The 19603-nt window shown below is 49.1% G+C and overlaps 1 protein-coding gene across 1 annotated transcript; it reads right to left on the minus strand.

Annotated features, from left to right (window-relative positions):
* Window positions 1-2192: 2192 nt before the first annotated feature.
* On the minus strand, window positions 2193-18573 carry LOC142091329 (collagen alpha-1(XXVII) chain-like). Its single transcript, XM_075170408.1, has 3 exons — window positions 17992-18573; window positions 8682-8752; window positions 2193-3871 (listed from the first exon to the last, which is right to left on the minus strand). Exons 1-3 carry the CDS (start codon window positions 18045-18047, stop codon window positions 2412-2414), a joined length of 1587 nt encoding a protein of 528 aa, XP_075026509.1. The 5' UTR covers window positions 18048-18573; the 3' UTR covers window positions 2193-2411.
* Window positions 18574-19603: the final 1030 nt, after the last annotated feature.

Consider the following 19603-nt stretch of genomic DNA (forward strand, 5'->3'; position numbering starts at 1 on the left):
ATGGTCCTTTCTCTCTAAGTGGACAGCCGGCAGGCAGGGTGCTGCTGGCTGCCAGCCTGCCTCTGCCCATAAATCATCGCCGAGGTGGCCCCAATCCTTGCTGAAAAGGTAGAAGGCAGTTTCCCATTCACACTTCTCTGCCCAGCGTGACAGTCTTCATGAAGAGACCTTGTATCAGGCAACACAATCGGGAAAACTAATTAATCATCTTATCCTTCCACCCGTGTGCCAGACTCCGTGTATGACATTCCCAGCCCATAACCTGCCCCGTCCAGGGAAAGCGCCGGGCTGCGATATCACGCAGCAGAGCAGGAAGGGCTGTTCTGACCTCATCAGAAACGTCTGCCCAACAGCACGAGGACGGCGCCAGGTAATTACTCAAGCGTGGAGCATTTATCAGCACTTGCTCCGAAACATGCTCGTCTGGCCATGGAAGCGCTACATTAATTTCCCAACATGTCATCCCCATTCCGGTCTTTTCTCCTCTTTCTCTTCCCACGTCAGAGACATCCAATGCAGCATGGTACAGAGATCTCCGAGTGAGTCACAGGAGCTATCGAGCACCGCACAGCAGCCAGCTCCAGCCAAGCCGTAACCTTTCCCTCCCAAAGTGCCAACTTTTTTTCCAGCAGCCAAAGAGGATAAGGCCAGACAGAGGCTCAAAATGTTCTCTTTTCCCTTAATTCAGGACTCCAGTTGTTCTCAGATGGGATGGAAAAATTCTGCCATCTCTTCCCTTAGCCCTCCACAGCCTGAATCCGTTTCTTTGCTATGATTCACAAGCTGAGAGGGATTTTCCACTCCAGTTCAATAATAAGCTCTTTACATTGCAGGGGGAGGTGGGGGCTTGGTCACCCTCGTGGCACTCGCAGGGCAAGAAGGTGGAAAAGGCCAGGATTTCTCTGGGCTCCGAGCAGGCCACCCAGATCTACCCCTTACAGGTAAGCAGTGTTTTAAGAGAAGTTCACAATTGCCGAGTTTCTCCTCTTGGAAATACGCCTGAAATGACTCTCCACAAAACACAGAAGACTGCCCAAAGATAAAATCGCTGAAGCTCGTTCTGTCTACTCAGGGATTTAGCACAACTTCGCCAAGTACAAAGACTGCAACAGGGATGTGGGCCTCTAAAGTCAGGCAGGAGCGCAGGGCTGCCTGCGCTGCACCCCCCTGCATCCCCCCGCCCGGGGCAGCACCTTCACCTCTCCCAGAGATGGGAACCTTCGAACAAAACACACCCCTCAGTGACTCCCCACCCAAATTACACGGAGAGAGATCACCACACTGCTTGGAGACGGGACAGCAGGAAATGCAAACCTTGAAGGTAAGCACCCATTGAGGGCTTAGCGAAACACAACCCTTTCACTTTAGGTGTTACATGCAACAATGTGCAGCACATCTGCAGACACAAGTGCTGTTGATTGTGTTCTTTAAGCTAGTCTCAGTATTTCCATTGTAAACCCTTCTTTCACTATTTTAAGAAGTCAGCTGTAAAAGTTTGCTTTAGGCTGGAACTTAGCAACTAAAGGCTCCATCTGGGAGAAACTTTTTTTACATGCACAACCCCTCCCTCATATACACAAAATAGCAAAAGGCTTGGGTTGGAACACCAAATCCTCCTAAAAGTTGGCCAGTTTAAAGATCCTGTTTTCATTCTTGCATTTGAAAAAACCCAAAAAGTTAGCAGATAATTAGTGTGTCCTGACTGCTTTTAGCATTACAAAATGTGTGTATACTTTTATGATAGCCAAGATATACAGCCTGAGAGTGGTTATTGTGTGTGGAATGCAGTAGTTAAATTTATAAAGGAAACTCTTTGCATGTTTTAAGTGTGGGCTATGAGAAATAAAAAAAAAATTAACTTACACCTTAAAAATAGAGGAGTATGTGTTTAAAAAAATAAATCCTGAAGCAATCTCTATACTTGCATTGGCTGAAACAGGGCACTTTTCTGGAAATGTGGATTTCAGGTACAAGACAAATTAATAATCAGGGTCAAGAAATAGTTAATTTGTGGCATGTTTTTGAGGCACCTGGGTTTTCTTTGGAAGGTGACCGGCAGTTCTGTCCTCTTGGCCCTGAGCAAAACCAGGGGTGTGGAACAGAGCCCCAACCTGGCCATCAAAATTTTAACCAGCAACTTGTAGGAAGGAAGGTGGGATTTTTTAAAATTTTTTTTTTCTTTTCTTAAGTCTACCATTAAGCAGCAACTTTAAACACAAACTTTTAAGGGGCATCCACCATCACAGAGCACTCAAATTCACACTGAAATATATGCTAAATTGTGATCATCAGAAATGTAATAGTGCTTGGCTGCTATTTCGAGTTGTCACACTCCACTAAGCTTTATAGAAACCCTCGTAGGTTATGGTCTGCCAACCATTTAGCTGATCTGTGACTGGGAATAGTTAGCATTAAGAGCTTGAACTTACCTGAGGTCCTCTCTCTCCTTTCACTCCTGGATATCCCAGTAAAAATGGAAACGGAGTGGGTCCGAGGGGGTCAAAGATTTGATAGCCATCCGTCGCAGCTGGGGTTGTGAGGTTGAAGGCCTGTGCCCTGGCTCTGGAGACGGGACGGGCAGACCCCAGGGGTGGTTTGGTGTACACCAGAGGGACGTTACTAGGATCCACTTTCCTGGCGGGGGACGGCACGTGCTTCTTTGGAACGGGCCCATTGCTTGGGTTCTGCGGGGTTTGCTTTAGGGTGACGAAGTGGACATTGCTGGTTGTGTTATCAGTCATCCTCCTCACTGGCTTTACGGTACTGGGTGCTTCAGAGGGCTCAGTGGTGGGTTTTTGGTTGATCTTCTTTTTGGTCTCTTGCTTGGACTCCTTCCTGCTGGCCATGCCAGGGCTCTGGCTTGTTGGTGGGGCCTTTTTGGCAGTGGGAAGGGGAGTTTTCTCGATGCGTGTGCTGGGAGTGGGCCGAGACACCCTGAGGGTCATTGCCGTCCCCCGACGGACCGAACGGGTGGGTGGCTGTGTTTCAGTACTCAACGGAACAGGAGATGGGGCCACGGTGACCTTTGTGGCTTTGGTTGTCAGTCTCGGCAGCGATGGTGGGGATGATACCAATGCGACGGTTGTTGCACCTGAACCCCGAGTCTTGAGGGGTGCAGTGACCCTGCCAAACTCCAAGGATGGGGCAGCTGTGGTCAGGTTTCTCAGACCCTGCAGCGAGGGCTCCATATGCTGTGGGGTGCTCGGGGAGGCACTGGGATACCTGGGCAGGAGGGGGATGAGGGGGGGCAGGTTCGGCCGGTAGGTATCTGCTTGCCTGCACTGTCTTTTTAGGTATTTACAGTAATGATGAGCTGCCTTGGCGGAAGGATAAATATCAAACTGGCAGATGGCTCCTTCAAACTGCACGGAGTGCTGGTTCATCTTCCCAAAGAGGAAAGATCCATGTGGATCCAATGCCTCGTCCTTTTTAAAATGCAAATCCGCATGTACTCTGCGCTTCCCACAAGAAGTAAATAAAGTGACTGACTGGCCACGGATATCGATGGCCATATTGTGCCACTGGCCATCATGGACATTGTAATCAAAATATACAGAGCGCTTGTGGCCCACATACACTATGATCTTCCCAGGCACAAACTGGACCCCCAGCTGCAGTTTTTTCTTTTTGCTCTTGACAGCAAAGAGGAAAGCATTGTTGATGCGGTGGGAGCAGAGGCTCAGCACTAGGAGCAGGTCAGTGCTGGAGCCTGCGGGGAGGATGGTGCTGACTGGTGCTTCAACACGTGCTCGCTGAGTGAAGATGACCCCTGATTTGAAAGGAATGACCCCTTGAGGAACTGTACGTGATGAGGACCATCCGCTCGATGGCCTTTTCCCTGACAGGCCCAGTCTTTGAAGAACATCCACATCTGAAAGGGAAACACAAACAAAATGGGAAGTGTTGGGCAACCCAAGGGCTGGATGGGTATGGGGGTCAAGCCAGTCCATGCAAAAGGGTAACAGGGTACAGGAAAGACCAACCATCCTCTCACACGTACACGTTCAAATAATCAGAATGGAGAGCACATAGCTCTTCTGCACATAGTGTGAGGAGCAAGTGCATGCTCAACTTGGTCATCAGCAATTGCCAAAACGCATGAGCTCCATGTGGCATCTGGCTAGCTGTCCTGTCCCACCAGGGACCAGCTCCAGATGTTCTGGAGGGAGCTGACCTCACTACAAGGAAATTTCCCACTGAGAACCAATAGTCCACTTCTCTGGGATTTAATTCTGAGTACTGACCACACAGCTGGAAAGGAATTTGAACAACAGACTGAGCTGGGATTGCAAAATTTTATATCCCCAGAAGGCAGGGAACAGAACTTTCAAAGGGAGAAAAGCCTTGTATCTGTCTCTCTCCAAATTAGTAAGAAGCAGCTTTTGATCTTCGAGACTCTGGAGAGTTTAGGGAAGCAAAGGTGCCTCCCAGCACGAAAAAAAATTGCACCTAGATTTCACTGAACCACTTAAGGTTCTCAACAGCAGTACTTTTTTTTTCCCAGAAGATCATCTTACAGCCTTAAATTATTTTAATAAGTTGGAGGAACCAGACTTGGTTTGTGAAGAGTTGAGAAACTAGTTATGGCTGCCACTGAGCAGTAGAGGTAGGACTTGCCTCCAGCATTTGTCACCTAGGAGCTGGGTGCCTTGTTCAAGAGAGGATGAGAGGGATTGCTGGCCAGAGGCACCTATCTTTCTCCACCGACTCCAGGAGACAATGGACAGACAAGCAGAATCCTCTGGTTTCTGGCCCCAAGGTCTAACAGGAGTCACGCACAGCTCAGAGTCCAAGGCAGATTAGCAGGAACAGCAACACAAACTGGAGCCAGCTGGCGGCAGCCTCCGCTGAACTACTGAACTGGGGAACATGCTGAGGTCTACGTGAGAAAAGCTGCAAAGGTAAATGTGCCCAGACCTGAAAAAGATGCTCATGCGCCCAAAATCTTGTTCTCTTACTCCAGCTCGAACATTTGGTCTAATAAAAGATGTTACCTACATAGTATAGACAGATAAATGTAAGGCTATAATGATTACCATGACACTACCACGTGGAAAATGAGCTAGGATAACTGTATTTCCTTCCCTCTTCCCTGCCCAAATGCAATCCCCACTACCTGATGACCAGCTAACTCTCCAGTATTCAAGTGCTCTTTGGGGAAGCTAGCCTGGGCTGTATAATTCAAATGCTGATCTCGCAAGGTAAGAATTTAACAATCAGAAATGCGGCAGTGCCAATCATGGCTGCATGTCAGCTAACATCATGGGATTGCAGCTTTCCCAGATTAAAAGGAAAAGTAAATCAAAGGTTGCCCAAAGAAAAAACAAGCTCCTTTTCTAAGGGGGCCTTGGAATTTGGCCTCTTTCATCCTTAACTGTTAAATATTCACCATAATACCCAATATTTGGAGACCTGGCACTTAAAAGAGATCCTCAGTGTTGGCCAGAAGGGCTGTAGACTCAAGCCAGTCTGAGGCCTGTAATGTTGCTGGCCAGGAAGGGAGGAGGATAATGAGAAAACCTCTGTTCCTTGACTTTGGCAAAAATCTTGGCCATTTTTGTATGTAAGAACAAGTCAATCAATATTTATTTTGTCTGAGTTCAGCTGTATTCCCACCTCCCTTTTTTAAGGCAGCTTGACTCATTTTCTAGCAGAGACTACCCTGGAGAAGATGCGTCAGATGTGACGGGGATGGAAGTCTTCCCACTCTATGCAGAGGGCATGATTTACTGCACGGCATGTGCAAGAGGTGCTTCTCCCATACTAAGAAATCCTTGGTCCCCCACGGTTTTTCTGCCGTATTGCCTGCTGGGGCTGTCCCTCAGCATAGCAAAGGTAGAGCCATGCCCTCTCTGCACTGAATGGAGGAATCACAGCAGTATCTTCATACTGGATAATCTCCAGTGCCCATGAAACAGTGAAGGCCAAAGCCTGGCTATAGAGAAGTCAAGTGGGACCCTTGCCACAGACTTCAAAGGCATCAGGATTTAGCCCTAAGGAAATAAGTTTACCACTTAAAATAGGAGCTGGACTCCAGCTTCCAATTTCTACATGTATTTTTAGGTTCTCTCCCAGAGACAGACAGTGGTGTATCTCTACTAGGCAGAGATGCTTTACACTCCAGAAGCTATTCATTTGGTACCTGCTCTGTGAAGACATAAGGATGTTTCCCTGCTCAGAGGATGCCGCTGCTGTTTGCAATACCAATCCAACTGCCTCGTTAGCCACTGCATCCAACAGTGCTTAAGAAAAAGGAAAAAAAGCACAACCCAAACACTCCTTTCTCTCAAAACCCACTAAGGTAGAGCCAAATTCTAGATGCCTACGCAAAACCTGATTAAAACAGACCTCATGCAGGACGTGTATGTGGATTTTCCAGCACCAGGTCCAGGCACACAGCTCAGGACTCCTGTGCACCCAGCCTGTCTGCCTCTCCTTCCCATGCCGACTGCTCTGGGCTGGTGGGGCACATCCCCCGGGATGACGGGATGTCATCAACTAACGTAAAATGCAAGGTAATTGTGGCTTCCTTAAGTAGCTCCAAGTTTAGCAAAGCATTTTTTCCCCTTCAAATTTTTTCCTCTGTAGATTTTTCCATCAAAACACATTATTTAAAAAACCATCTACTTAGAGCTGCCTGGTCCCAGGTGCCTTGACGCTAGTTGCAACATCGCTGTAGCGACATTTGAGCAACTGGGAAAAACTTCTAGCAGACTCCGTTCATGAAGTGAGATGCACATAGATTCCTGAACAATCACATGATTATCTCTGAAAGAGGGGATAAAATGTTTTATTGCTCTCCTTCTCATCTCTTTCTTTCCCTCCCACTTTCCCCACGCACAAAGCTTTATAAGAAAAAGAAGCCAAAAGGCAGGAGAGATAACCTGCAGCTTCCCAGATTCCAGCAGCTGAGATGTGATGCCCACAGCTAAAATTGGGTTGAATAAATGCTACATTTCCAAAAGTTACTGCCCAGACCCTTAGTGCACATCAGATGAACTCACTAACCTCATGATCTTTTGGATTTGTAACACTTATGGAAAAATCATCCTCTGCGTTCCCCGATTTTCCAGTGTGCAGGAAGACCCCCAAGCCTTACAGTAATAACTGCAGTGTTTTCAAAAGCCCACGGCATTGCCTTAATTTCATCCTCACATAGATCTATGAACAAGCTCTTATTTGCTTTGATAAATCTCATGTTTGAAAATCCTGAGTGATAATACAGTCTCAGGTCACCAATGTTTCCTTACAGCCTTTGCTTCCTTGGAAGTTTTTACTTTCTGGTACCCTGTGTCTGATTGTGGGGAAACCAAGCAAGATTTTTAAAATTCCTTTATCACAGAGAAAGTATCTCAGAGGGAAGTTATCTACCACACTAAGGTAATGCAGTAAGAGCTAAGTGAAAGAGTTTCCTTTAGATTGATGGTAACAATCAAGAGACACGGCACCATCCCATAATTATCATGGGAGTGAAATGATGGCTAGAGATGAATCTAAACAGCATATTAAAATCTACTTGAAAAAAGAGAGGCCAAGACACAGTATTTGTTCTGCCTCTTTATGAGCTGACATAAAACTTGCTCTGAAAACTGCTTGACTAAGTAATTCAGCCAGATGTTCACCTCTTCTGCATTGAAGCAGAATTTGGAAAATATTACATTTTTCAAAATTGCTGATGGCAGGGATGTATTTCCCCCCCTGTAAAAAGTGCTCCACGGGCTGGCTTACAGCTGAGCATTGACCAACTTTCTATTTTTCCTTCATGTTTTGGAGACTGAGAGGAGAGCCCTGGAGCCTGCTAGTCCACTTATTGTTGTCTACTGATTGCGGAGGAAGCTGTTCAGTTCCAGCATATACCCGTGTAAAGCATCCGCGTGGAAGAGATGGTGCTATTTTAAGAGGAGATGGCTCCTTTACAAACAGATGTTGCAGAGATGCTCCGCTCCCACTATCAACTGTAAAAGACGGATTCATTTTTATTTTTGTTGACCCTGAAGCTTTCTATCTCCTCTTGCGGGGTCATTGATTGTTGTACCCCAACATTTTGTCCTGTCCCCAGCAGCACTGGGGAGGGGATGCCTGGAGACAGGGTGAAGGTGTATGATCACTCCCTTATAGAATACTTCCCCTACAGCACAGGGACTGAGCCAGACATAGTCATTCTACTATCAACCACCCCTGTGGGCTCCTTCTTCCTTAAATTTGCTTTTACTTCTAGAACTCACATCATTTCTGTATGCACAACATCCTATGCCTGCACAGGCATGATCGGGTTGCATTCAAGTCAAGGAAAAACCCGTCTGCCAGAGACGCTTAATTCCTTAATGCCCCAGCCTCAGGGGGCACTTTCTAAAAAAAGCAGTGAAGTCCTAGCAAGTGCAGGTAGAAGCCAGTGACATTTTGGACACACCAAAGTGCTTCATTCCCACAGGACAGAAGGCACTTCTGAAAATCCTGTGGGGCACGTAATCACCTGTAAAAAACTGGTTCTTTTGCCAGCTGTTAACTGCGTCATCTATATCATCAGTACCGCAATGATCAGCAATAAATGCATTTAATTCTGTGCACTAGGCTCAGGCATTATTAAATGATGGTCTTAAACTGACACCAAAGCCCTTGGCTTTTACTTTGGTTGAAAGAGGAGAGAGGAAGGAAAAAAAAAAAAAAAAGCTGTAATTTACCTTCAGAATTTCCCTGTGTGAATCCCAGGAACCAGGTAAAACATAATACAGTCCAGAGAAAGCAGAATCCCCTAAAATTGGAAGAGAAGAAAAAAATAATGAGTTTCTATAACATTAGTAATAAAAACTAGCCCCTCTGTTAAGGGCTTTCTCCTTGATCACAGGTCTACTGAAGTCAGTGGCAGTGTCCACATGTCTCCGGGAAATGGAGAACGGGTGCTCAGCAGAACAGCACTTGCTTCTGACTGAGATTTCATTTTACTGCTTAAAAGTCATCTAAAGCCCACTGAATTCAGTGGAGGGTTTTCCCAGTGGTATTAGAGGGGACCAGACCAGTGTTTTGAGATGCAACGTCATCAGTGCCAGGTCAACAGTCCCCTCACTACTGCTACTCTTTGGCACTCATCCTGTCTAGGACACCAGAAACGCAAGCGGATGGAGAAATAATTCGAAATTGGAAGGTCAAAAGACGTGCCAGGAGTGCATGTGCGTGTCTGTGAGGACACAGGTGGAAAATGGGCTGACATGCAGTGACACGTCACCTGCATCTCAGCAAATTCTGAGTCCTATTGCTTTACTACATGCTTAAAAATGTTCTAAACGTACAAAATCCTACATGGATCTATTTCTCTTTTTACACTCAGAGGCAAAGATGGGAGGCAGCTTCTAACCACTCAGCACCCTATGCTGTTGCCACTAATGACTTTCTCATTAGCTTGGTATGGCAGGAAATTTTAGAAAGTGTGAGAGCTGCAGACTCCCAAGCGCAGTGCGCTTGCAGACCCTTTCACGCCTGAGAGGGAATTGGACAAACCTTAGTTTGCTAAACCAAGCCTCGAAGTGCCAGCAGAGAGGAAAACTTTTAGCAGAAAGGTAGCTGAAGCCCCCCTTCCCCCACTAACTTCCTTGATTTGTAGCCAAATAACGAACATAGGAAACTCCTTGGTTAAGCTCTCTTAAAACTGTCAGTGGAAAGTTTGAAGATTAAATTCCCTCATCTTCTAAAGATGATATTTAACAGCTTGATCAGCAAGGGCTGCTGGAGGAACGGAGACAAAAATGTAAACTACAGAAAGTCCTCAGCCAGGAGAAAGCGGTGTGGGACATCCACAGGTTGTTCTTCATTTTAGCCAAGCCAGTGCGAACACTGGGAATATGCAAAGCAATGCCAAAGTGCAGCTCACTCCCCTCTTCAGCTCTGGCAAAGACAAATCATTTGTCAAATGGGATTAGAGACGACTCTTCTCCTGCCATCAAGTCTCAGCTTTAGCACACGAAAGCATCCTCCGAGGCAATGTGTTACCCTGGGCCAGATCCTCACCCAGTGCAGGAGATCCTTTCCCACAGCTAAAATGAAGCCACAGTGATTTACACATCAGTGGGGAAACCTGGCCTTGAATGTAAAAATCCATGCAGGAATCCAGCCACTAACTAATATTTTAAGGCTTGAAGGGACAAAATGCTGGAGCGGCCCCGCATCGGCTGGGAAACAAATGAGATGAACCACATCATTCTTTGCTGTTTCCATTACCCTGACACTGGGCTGCACAGTCAGGAGCTCTGGGGCTGCTTTATTTTATGCATGAAGGAACAACAGCCTGGAATAGCCAAATCACGGTATTCTTTCGCCATGTCCTATAGCCAGCCATATGCTAACCAGGAAACCCTCACTATGCTCAAGATATCTCCAGCTGGGGTGACTTGGTTGTTTTCTGCCCACTTCATCCCACGGGACACTGCTTTCGGGCTGAAGATACGGCTGAGTACACGGAGAGCTGTTGTCCCAGTTCATTCAGGGGAGGTAGGAAAGGAAGCAAACAGAATGATTTTTCATGGCGACCTCTAGCAGAAGTCTTTTTATGACTTAAAAGCAGCTAAAATCCACTTCACGGAAAGACCTGTGTTTCTGTGCTCACCTCCAAAGGAACAACGGAGTTTTAAGATATGGACACAATTCCACACGTGCATGGAGCAAAGACCTCACCGGGTATCAGCAGCTGGGCTTGATGGCCCCATGAGAGCACGGGAAGATGAGGGGAAGGAGGTGACCAACACGACGTGAACTCCAAGGGCAGCAGGAGTCCCAAGCGTTAAGAACGCCTTTTCTCTGGTGAGGAGCAGATTTGTACAGCTATGTACAAACACTGGTGCACCCAACACACCTAACCGAAGTCCAGATCTTTTTTTGGAGGGGTACCTTCACAACCCAAATTTGCTTCCAAAATCCCCATTGACCAACACAATGAGGGCAACAAGCCTTAGGGGAAAATCCAGCACGTAATTTCATTCCAGTGACACTGACGGGGCTATAAAGGAGACGAATGCGCAGCGTGGGATCCAGCTGGCCTCAGCCCTGCTCCTGGACCCCTCGCACAGCCAATACCGTAAGAGTTGAGAGCGGGGCTGAATGCCAAAACACTGAAGAAAAACACTTTGGCAAAATTTACCAACTTAATGGAAAAAGCAAAAGCAGCTTCCAAATGGCAGATCTGTGACTGATGGGGCTGTTAATTATTGCAGGATTTTATAATGCAGGCTCTTTTTCCGTTACAACTCTGCAGCGACAGGATTGCATAAGCAGCTTGAGTAGCAATAGTAAAGGAAGATTCTTCTCCTTATATAGAGCTATCAAACCCACCTTGCCTTTATCTTGGCTTCTTCCCACAATCAGTGATTTCCGCAGATACTCTATCAAGAGCTACCCACTAAAGGCATTTGTTTCTTTTATTGCACAGGGAGTTTGAATACCAGCATGAGGATCCCACTGCTATAGTCACTAGGTGAAGAAGTGCCCCCAAACACCTATGACGCAAGCTCACGTGAACCCTAAAAGTTTCCCAGCGCAGACAAACTCCCTTTATAGCAAACCAAAGCTACTGACTACAGCTTAATTTTGCTTCGCTATTTTTTGCGAACTCTTGCCATCAGTCCATGGGAACTAACCAGCGTCAAAAGTGCAAGGCAAGAAACCACAGACAGAGAGGGACAGTGAAGTACAAAGACCAGCAATAACACTTCTCAGCCTTAGTGGTGATTTTAGTATCTTCCCAGTGAGGACCACGTGTGTGCAGGTAGCAGCCAAAAATAAGCATCCTGAGGAGTTCCTACAAAAAGCAACCAGAAGGTCTAGGGCACCGCTGCTGCTGGGGCTTCAGGGCAGGCAGGAGGTCCCTGCACGTGGTGGTATGCACCAGTCCAGAGACCCGATGAAATCATGACTGCTAATTAGCATACAGTTGCAAAGCTGTGATTTTTCAGCTTCCAGACTCATTTGCCATCTTTTTACTGTGCATTAAGAAATCAGACTTCTGAGAGCAGCAAGTTGTAGCTCGGGGGCTAAAGAAGAGCTATCACCTCTCCTGGTGGCTTGTGCACAGTGTGTCTTGCTGCTATAGCCCCAGTAAAGACGTTCGGGGTGGCAACCTCAATAGCAAAAGGAAAGGAAAAAATTTTGTTGCACATACCAGTTCTTACCTGACACCCACTGGTTTCTGTAACAGAGGAATAAAGCACGACACTGAACTAAAGACGACAGTAAGACAACAGCCACTAGGGTAGGCTTGGTCAGGAATTATTGATCAAAAAAAAGTTTGACAAAGCTGAAAAATCTGTAAAATAGTTGTGATCAGCTAATTCTTCACTATACAATTTCTGGAATTGGTTGGAACAATTTCAGCATTTCTGAATTAAAAGTTTTGCCCCGCCTTAAAAAAACCAAAAAAGTCCAAATGGTTTTGACATCTTGTTTGCTTAGATGGTGGATCGAAGCTGAAGAAAATGTTACAAGGGCCCAAAGCAGCATTTAATTTTTTTTTTCCCCTCCCTCATTTACACAGTGAGGAAATGTCTTCGAAATTGCGAACATTCTTGCAGGGTGGAAAAATGATACCCTCCCCCTCTCCTCCATTCAGGTGCATTTTTTTCTGTCCAAAAGACCAGAAAGCCAGCTGGATGCTGAAAATTGCTTTGCAAGAAAGACAAATCTATATTTCTAGCTGTATACCAGACAATGGATTTAAAAGAAGAAAATGTCCATGTTGCTTAAGATCCTTGGCACATGACCGGAGGTGGTATTTTATAAGACTCCCAAGCAGTTTTGACAGCCAACAGGAAACAAAAATCACAACCTACATACTGAGGCTTTAAATTGCACCATGGCATCGATTCCCCTCCCAGCTTTTTGGGGTAGAAATCTTATTTTGTACTAGTACGATCCTTTGCACAGCAGATTTCTGCTGTCTTTCTGGAGCTTCTGGAAACTATGGTATTTCTCCTCTCACCCCCACTTTCTGGAGAGAGCAATGGGAACAGGCCATTACGTAGGTGTCCCTGTATCGACCCTGCATAGTCCTTTGCTGGACCTTTCCTGCAGTATGAACCAGCTATCGTTTTACACCTCCAGCCAAACATTTTGTCTGGTATACAAGGCACTGTTGCAAAACTCAACATGCTAAGGGGAGAGTTTCTGAGATGACTGAAATGGTATTCATTTTTAACCCCAATTCAGCATCTACATTTTTAAGAAGAAGGAGAAAGCAGACAAACAGATATGGCCCAGACAGATACACTTCCATGGTCATTTAAAAATACTGAGAAATCTAAGAGTGATCGAGAAACTGTCAATATTAAGTGGGGAAGAATGAAGTTCAGTACCCCTCTAAGATTTTAATGTTCAGAAAAGCTCCCCAAAATATCATCCAAGTACACAAACGTCCAGAATCCAACCCACTGCTTCTGGGCACACGTTTATCACAACAAATTTTCGGATGACAACTAAAAATTCATTGCAATGCAGCCATAAGGGGAAAGGATGAAGAAGAGGGATGTCAGTGCGGCTGCCTGAGCTTTAACAGCACTCTGAGCAGAGTGCAGCGGAGGGTTTCAAAGATTGTCCCACCTTATTACTGGGGACTCCAGTAGCCCAAATGGATGAGAAACTCTCTAGGCCAGGCTCCAACCCATCCTTGGGGTGATCCTGAACAGGAATGTCTCCGTTGCTCCACCCTGCCCCAGAGTTTGGAACACGTGCGCAAACCCAGAAATTCCCAGGGAATTCTGGCATCATTTCTGCCAAATCTAACTTAATTCAGGACGAAAATACCCTTAGTGCTGTGCCTGTAGAGGTTTATCTCAGGGTTTTGGCAACTGTGGCCCAGAAAAAGCTGCTGCTTCCTTCGGAGGAGGCCCCTGGTAGCGACCCACCGGGCCTGATGAAGGGGCAGGTATCATATTCACAGAGGGGAGGGAGCCCGGCTCCTGGCAGTGGTACAGCAGTAGGTCTCAAATGCTGCAAAGAAGCTTTGCTCTCCTAAAAGCCTGCAGATCAGCCAGGCACAAGGAGGGTCTGGATGCATAAAGGTCTGCTATTTGCTCCCCCAGAACCTAGGTTTTCTCCGGGAGGGAAATGCAGATCTGCAGTACACAGAACGTGGAGATGCAGCGTCAGTGTGGCCAATCCTCCCTCCTGCAGACACCTCGCACCTTGTTCTTTCAAGGGTTTATGCCGATATCTGCGGACGGAGGGCTGATGGGTTTCAAATCACTGGTCCTTGTCCTCCTAATTGGGAACCAGAGCTTGTGTATTCACCGCACAAAGCTGGCCCAGAGCTAACCAGCTCCTCTGAGCTCCTGCTGGTGACAACCTGCTTTCTCACCTGCTAGATGCAAGACTGACTGACTCAAACACCCTCCCAGACACCTCCCAGCAACTTCCTACAACGGGGGATCTTTCCTGACAACCCGTTACTCCGTCTCCTCCCTGCTCACCACTCCTGCCTATCTTGGTTATTGACTTTGCCGCTGCTGAAGCGACAACACTCACTGCTGGCCCTTGCCTTTGTGCTCTCAGTTAGTAACTGGAGCTCTCCACAAACAGAAGTGTTAAGCATGATCTGTCATCTAACTCCTTTTTTGTCCTTCCAACAAACGCCTTTGCATTCCTTCATTTTGTGAATGGGGTTTGGCAGAGCCGTATAGAATTCCCCATTGTTTCCATTTGCACTTCAGTAAGCATCCATCATTTCTACTTATGCCCCCAACAAATTGGCAAAGAAAAAGAGAGGGGAAAAAACCCCCACATGCTCTGTGTCTGTCTTTGGTCAGAGATTTCCTACAACCCCCTCACTACAAGACCTGGGCAACCCTCGGTCAGCAATGTCACCTCCATAAACGCTGTTTTCAAGCAGGGCAGAATTTATCCCCTCAACCCACTGCAGAAAGGGGATGAAGCTGGAGCTTTATTAAAAGGACCTGCTCAGAGTAGTGCCTCAAGGCAGCGGGGGGGGGACCTGGACACAGGACTTCAGCTTGTAACCCTGGCTGTGACACTGCCCTTCCCTCCTGGGACACAGCTCCAGGAGGCTGTGTAATTGCTCCTCTCCACCCCAAGGCACCCAGCACACACGCATCATTTGCCTGCTTGTTGCTCCCATTGCTGAATTTGCCCAGCAGTGCCATAATTTGTCTCCAAGATCACCTGCCTGGCTTGCATGCAATGGTCTTTTCCTCTTAAAACAGGAGCCGTGCCTTCCTCCAGCCTTTCCAGGCCTTCCTAGGGGCTGGCCCACCTTGGTGGTGCCAGGTGGGTGCTGTACCACCGTGCGGGCAGCTTTGTCATCCAGCACACGGGCCAGGCAGCCCCCAGAGCAGAATTATGCCAACAACCCAGGACTGTGACAACAAGCAGGCACCCATCGGAGGCCTCCAGGAGCATCAGGCAAGCCTCCTCCACGGCCAGCACGCAGGAAGGGGCCAAGGTGGCACAATCACAGCTGAACAGCACAAGTGCTACAGCCTGGACACATCTCAACACATAGCTGAATGCAAAACCTTCTTCTGTGGTTTAGTGAGCCTGTGCTCACTAAAAATGCTTCAATGGAAATGATCAAGAGGGGCATTTTAAACTTGCAGAGCCTGTCAAACTTCGTGTTCTTCTAGTTTTCCAAGCTTTGGCTGCTTGAGCCAGGACAAGGCTTCAGCACACTCTCCTTCCCCGGTGAGCCAGCCCTCCCAGTTCCATCCATGGGTCTCCTGCACCTCTGGCAGCTCCCCAGCCACCAGCCCTGCTCCAGAGGATGCTGCAGGAGTGCTGGGACAAGCGGGACCCCCAGTGCCCCGTGGGCACACACCAGAAGGTTCCCATTACAAGCTGCCTTCGGGCAGCACCACGCTCACCCACCCCGAGGAAGACTTGGCAGCACAAGGGTGGCCTGGCGAGCCCAGGCACAAGCCAGCTCTGGGCTCAGAGGACCCTCTCCAAGACTAACAGCCTCAACAGGAACATCCAGCTGTGGGAATGGTAGGATGTACAGCACTCAACTCTGCCAAGCAAATCAAAGCCCAGCACCAAAAAGCCCATGGAGAGATAATGCGAAGGGTAGCAAGCGACCTCTGCTGAGGAGGGAATGGATCAGCAGCACGCTGGTGAGGTATTTAACCCAGAGGAGATCCTGGGAACAAAAGGCGCACATATTTAGAGTCACCAGAAAAGACCAAAGTGCAGATTTCCCATGGCACTGCAACACTGAAACCCCGTGCAGCCATGCACAGTGCTAGCCTGGGACACGGAGATGCAAGAACAGACATAGACCTCTGGTGGGCAGGCAGCCACGCTGCCTTCTCCCCGGTCCCTGTTTCCTAACCCCGGCCTCAGCAGGGTCTGACTTGCTCTGGGACTCGAGCAGGATCTCCCTGTCCTCATCTGCAGCACGACTGTGGTCAGCTTCTCCATCCTGCTCACAAATCGGTGCTCTGTGAAATGACTGTGCCTCGTGCCAAGTATCTCCCCAGCATCAGGGCCCTTCCCCTTGCTGTGACGCGGCGCTGCTCTCCGTCTTTCAAAGGAATCTTTATCTGTCTGTTCCCCTTTCAACTTCTCTGGTTTTGACAGACAGCCACCCTCGCAGCGTCCCAAGCAGGCATTTCACTCCAGATCATGCCCAACTTTAAAAAGGTGCAACTGGGAGACGCTGCAGTTACCAGCATCTCCAGACGTGCCACAGCCACGTCTGGGAAAAAAAGAAACAAAACCCTAAAGCACTGAAATTCAGTCCTTGTGAGTATATAAACACACACAAAACTTCTCAAGGAGAGCTGGTTGCAGCCCTTGGGAGCGGTGCTGGTCTCTCCACATAACTTTACACACAGACACATGCAGGCAGGGAGAGCGTGCGCTGCGCCTACAAAGGAAACTGCACATTCATCCACGTCCAGAGCCCAGCGCTGCGCTAATGGGGCAGCTGCCAGGAGCGGGGTGACCCTCGGGGCGAAGGAGGGGGGCCCCCCAATCCCCTCGCCCCGTTTCCACCCTTTCACCCCATCTCACAGCCCAGCCGAGCCTGGCAGAAGCAGAGGGATCCTGTACACAACTTTTTCAAACTGCCAGGCAGAAGAATCCCAGTCTTTCCAAGGGAGTGTCGGTAAATCATCATTACATCCGACAACGCAACCAGAGGGATTAACCCTTTGCTAGTCCCCAGGAAAATAATAACAACAAAAAAGTTAACAATGAAAATAGTAAAAGCTGGCCCCGGCTGTGTGAGAAAGACGACGGGCAGGGTGTGTGCTGTAATTTTTTATATATAGATGTATAGAGAGAAAGAAGTATTTGTGCACGTGTGTGTATATTGAGCACATGAAGAACATGCCACCACGCACCCGCCTGCCCCTCTGACCGTGCCTCAGCCCTTCCCGTGGCTCTCCCACTTTCCGGAGGACTGCGGCAGCGATCTCCAGGTACTCGTGCCCCCACGTCCCCGCGGGACAGGGTCAAGGAGCAGCATTTCCCCCCTGCTCCCAGGAGGAGCTGGGGAACCTGCCCCCCCGCCCGTGCCCGGGAAGGGTGTAGGTGTGCGAGGGGGAGCGGGGAGGTGGAATTGCCCGTTCCTGCATCTCGCGTGGGTGCAACATCGGCGCCCACCCCCCGGAGCAGTTCCCGGGCTGGGAGCTCCTTTCCCCGGGTGCGTGGGAATGGGGGTGGGGGTGGGGGGGCTCCTCCTGCCCTTCCCGGCCCTAAGCCCCCCGCTCTCACCCCCTTTCCGCACACCCCAGCCCCATTCCCACCCTCCCGCTCCAGCGTGGCCTCCCTTCTCCCAGCCCATTCTCCTCTCCAGCCCAGGAGTTTTCACATCATCCCCTGGCAGAAGGAATGTCTTCCCCCACCCCATCCCCAGCCACCCGGGAGCGGAGCTCCCCTCTCGGCCGGCTCTCCCCTCCCGCAGCCCTCCCGGGATCCCCCGGCTCCCCGGGCACCCCCATCCCCGCCCGGGATGCCCTTTCCCCAGCGCCGGGAGAAGCCGGACTTTGTACTCACCCCCTGCCTGCTGCTGTAGCTCTGAGTCTGGAGACCGGCTCTGATTCCGGCTCCATCACGTTTAGTGCATTGTCTCTTTCGGGCAATTTTTGCGGCAATCCATCAGAAAAAGGGGGACAGGCCGGTTTGTGGGTACATCCTTCCCAGGAGCTCAGCTCTCTGCCTCTCTAAGGGGCTCAGCTGTGTCAAAGACACCCCCTGGCCCGGACGGCTCACTCCTTCCTCCTTCTCTTCTGGGTCCTTTTGCTTACACAGATCTTTTAATCCCATTTAACTCCCTCTCGGCAGACTGCAATTACCTTGGGAAAAAGGAGAGAGAACAGAAAGTACACGCTAGGAAGCCAGGCTGGCCCATGGTCGCTGGATTTCTTGCCTCTCTTTTTTTTTTTTCCTCCTTATTAATAGTACAGTTTCTGTGATCTCTGATTTCCAAAGTCCTTGATTGAAAGTGTTTTTTCTTAGCTGTTACTTTTTTTTTGGTTGGTTGGTTGGTGGTTGTAATTATTATTTTTATTTGCAGTGCAGATGTGCCTCCCACCCCCCCAAGGATCTCTCCTCTGGACTTAGAGAGAAGAGGAAAAGGCAGTTTTTGAGAAATGAAAATTATTTAAGGATGTCCCTGCTCCTCTCTCTGCTGCCCTCCTCTGTAATATCGAAGCACTTGCAAAAAATAATACAAAGTAGATAAATAATTAAAAAAAGAAACTCTTTTGGCCAGAAGAGCTGCCGAGAAGCAATCGAAGACCCCTTCCAGGCTCCACGGAGGACACGCACAGGCCCCCGGTCTGGGGGAGGCCGCTTATGGAGGTCAAGTCGCTGCTCCTCCGGGCTCAGCTGCCGGGGGGCCATGAGCCCTCTGCCCAAAGTGGCTCCGACCCACCTCACCACGGGCTAGCAAAGGACCCGCGCTCTAAGGTACCTGACACGGCTTTTCCCTTGGGCTCCGCGCTTGGCGGAGGCAGCTGGGAGCCTGTGGAGGGGGCTCAGGCTCGCAGGAAAAAAGCCCCCCCCTGCCCCTGCTCCCCTCCTTGCCCTGCCCTGCTTCCACGGGGAGGGGGGACAGGGGACTGGGTGCAGGGCATCTCCAGACCCCCCCTCTCCTCCCACCACCAAGTGATGGGAGCTGCAGCCCGGAGGGCAGGGAGAGGGGAATGAGTTTTCCTACGGATGGTCCGTCAGAGTAAATCAGATCCAAAGTCCACTTAGCCAGCTCTGCCGGGAGAGGGGACTTTTGTGTTGGCCAGCGTGGGTAAAACCTGCATCCCTGCGCCCCCTCCTCTTCCAGCTCTTGCAAAGTCCCACCGAGCTGGGACCCAGCCACCCTGCACACCCCAGGGTGACCGGCAGCTCCCTCTTGTCCACACCAGGACACAGCCAACCCCCCAGCTCTGTGGGATTCCCTCAGGCAGATGAGGGCAGCCCACCACGCCGAGCCCTCCCACGTCCCTCCCTGCACCCCTGGGTGCCCCCACGGCCCTGCTCCCTTCCCCCTTGCACAGCATCTCTGCCTTGGGCACTTACTTTGCAGCGAGGCGAGAGGCTGTGCACTGTCTCCTCACAGCCCCGTGTTCATTGGCATTCATGTGTCCCAGCAGCTTATGGCAATTGCTAC

This window comes from Calonectris borealis, chromosome 21, assembly GCF_964195595.1.
Source record: "Calonectris borealis chromosome 21, bCalBor7.hap1.2, whole genome shotgun sequence".
Taxonomy (NCBI): domain Eukaryota; kingdom Metazoa; phylum Chordata; class Aves; order Procellariiformes; family Procellariidae; genus Calonectris; species Calonectris borealis.

Excerpts from the sequence above, each read along its gene's own strand:
- LOC142091329 (XM_075170408.1), bottom strand. The coding sequence starts at position 18,047 with ATGGAGCCGGAATCAGAGCCGGTCTCCAGACTCAGAGCTACAGCAGCA. Across the intron at positions 8,753-17,991 it reads GCTACAGCAGCAGGCAGGGG|GGGATTCTGCTTTCTCTGGA; the intron begins GTGAGTACAAAG and ends TTCCAATTTTAG. Across the intron at positions 3,872-8,681 it reads CACACAGGGAAATTCTGAAG|ATGTGGATGTTCTTCAAAGA; the intron begins GTAAATTACAGC and ends TTTCCCTTTCAG.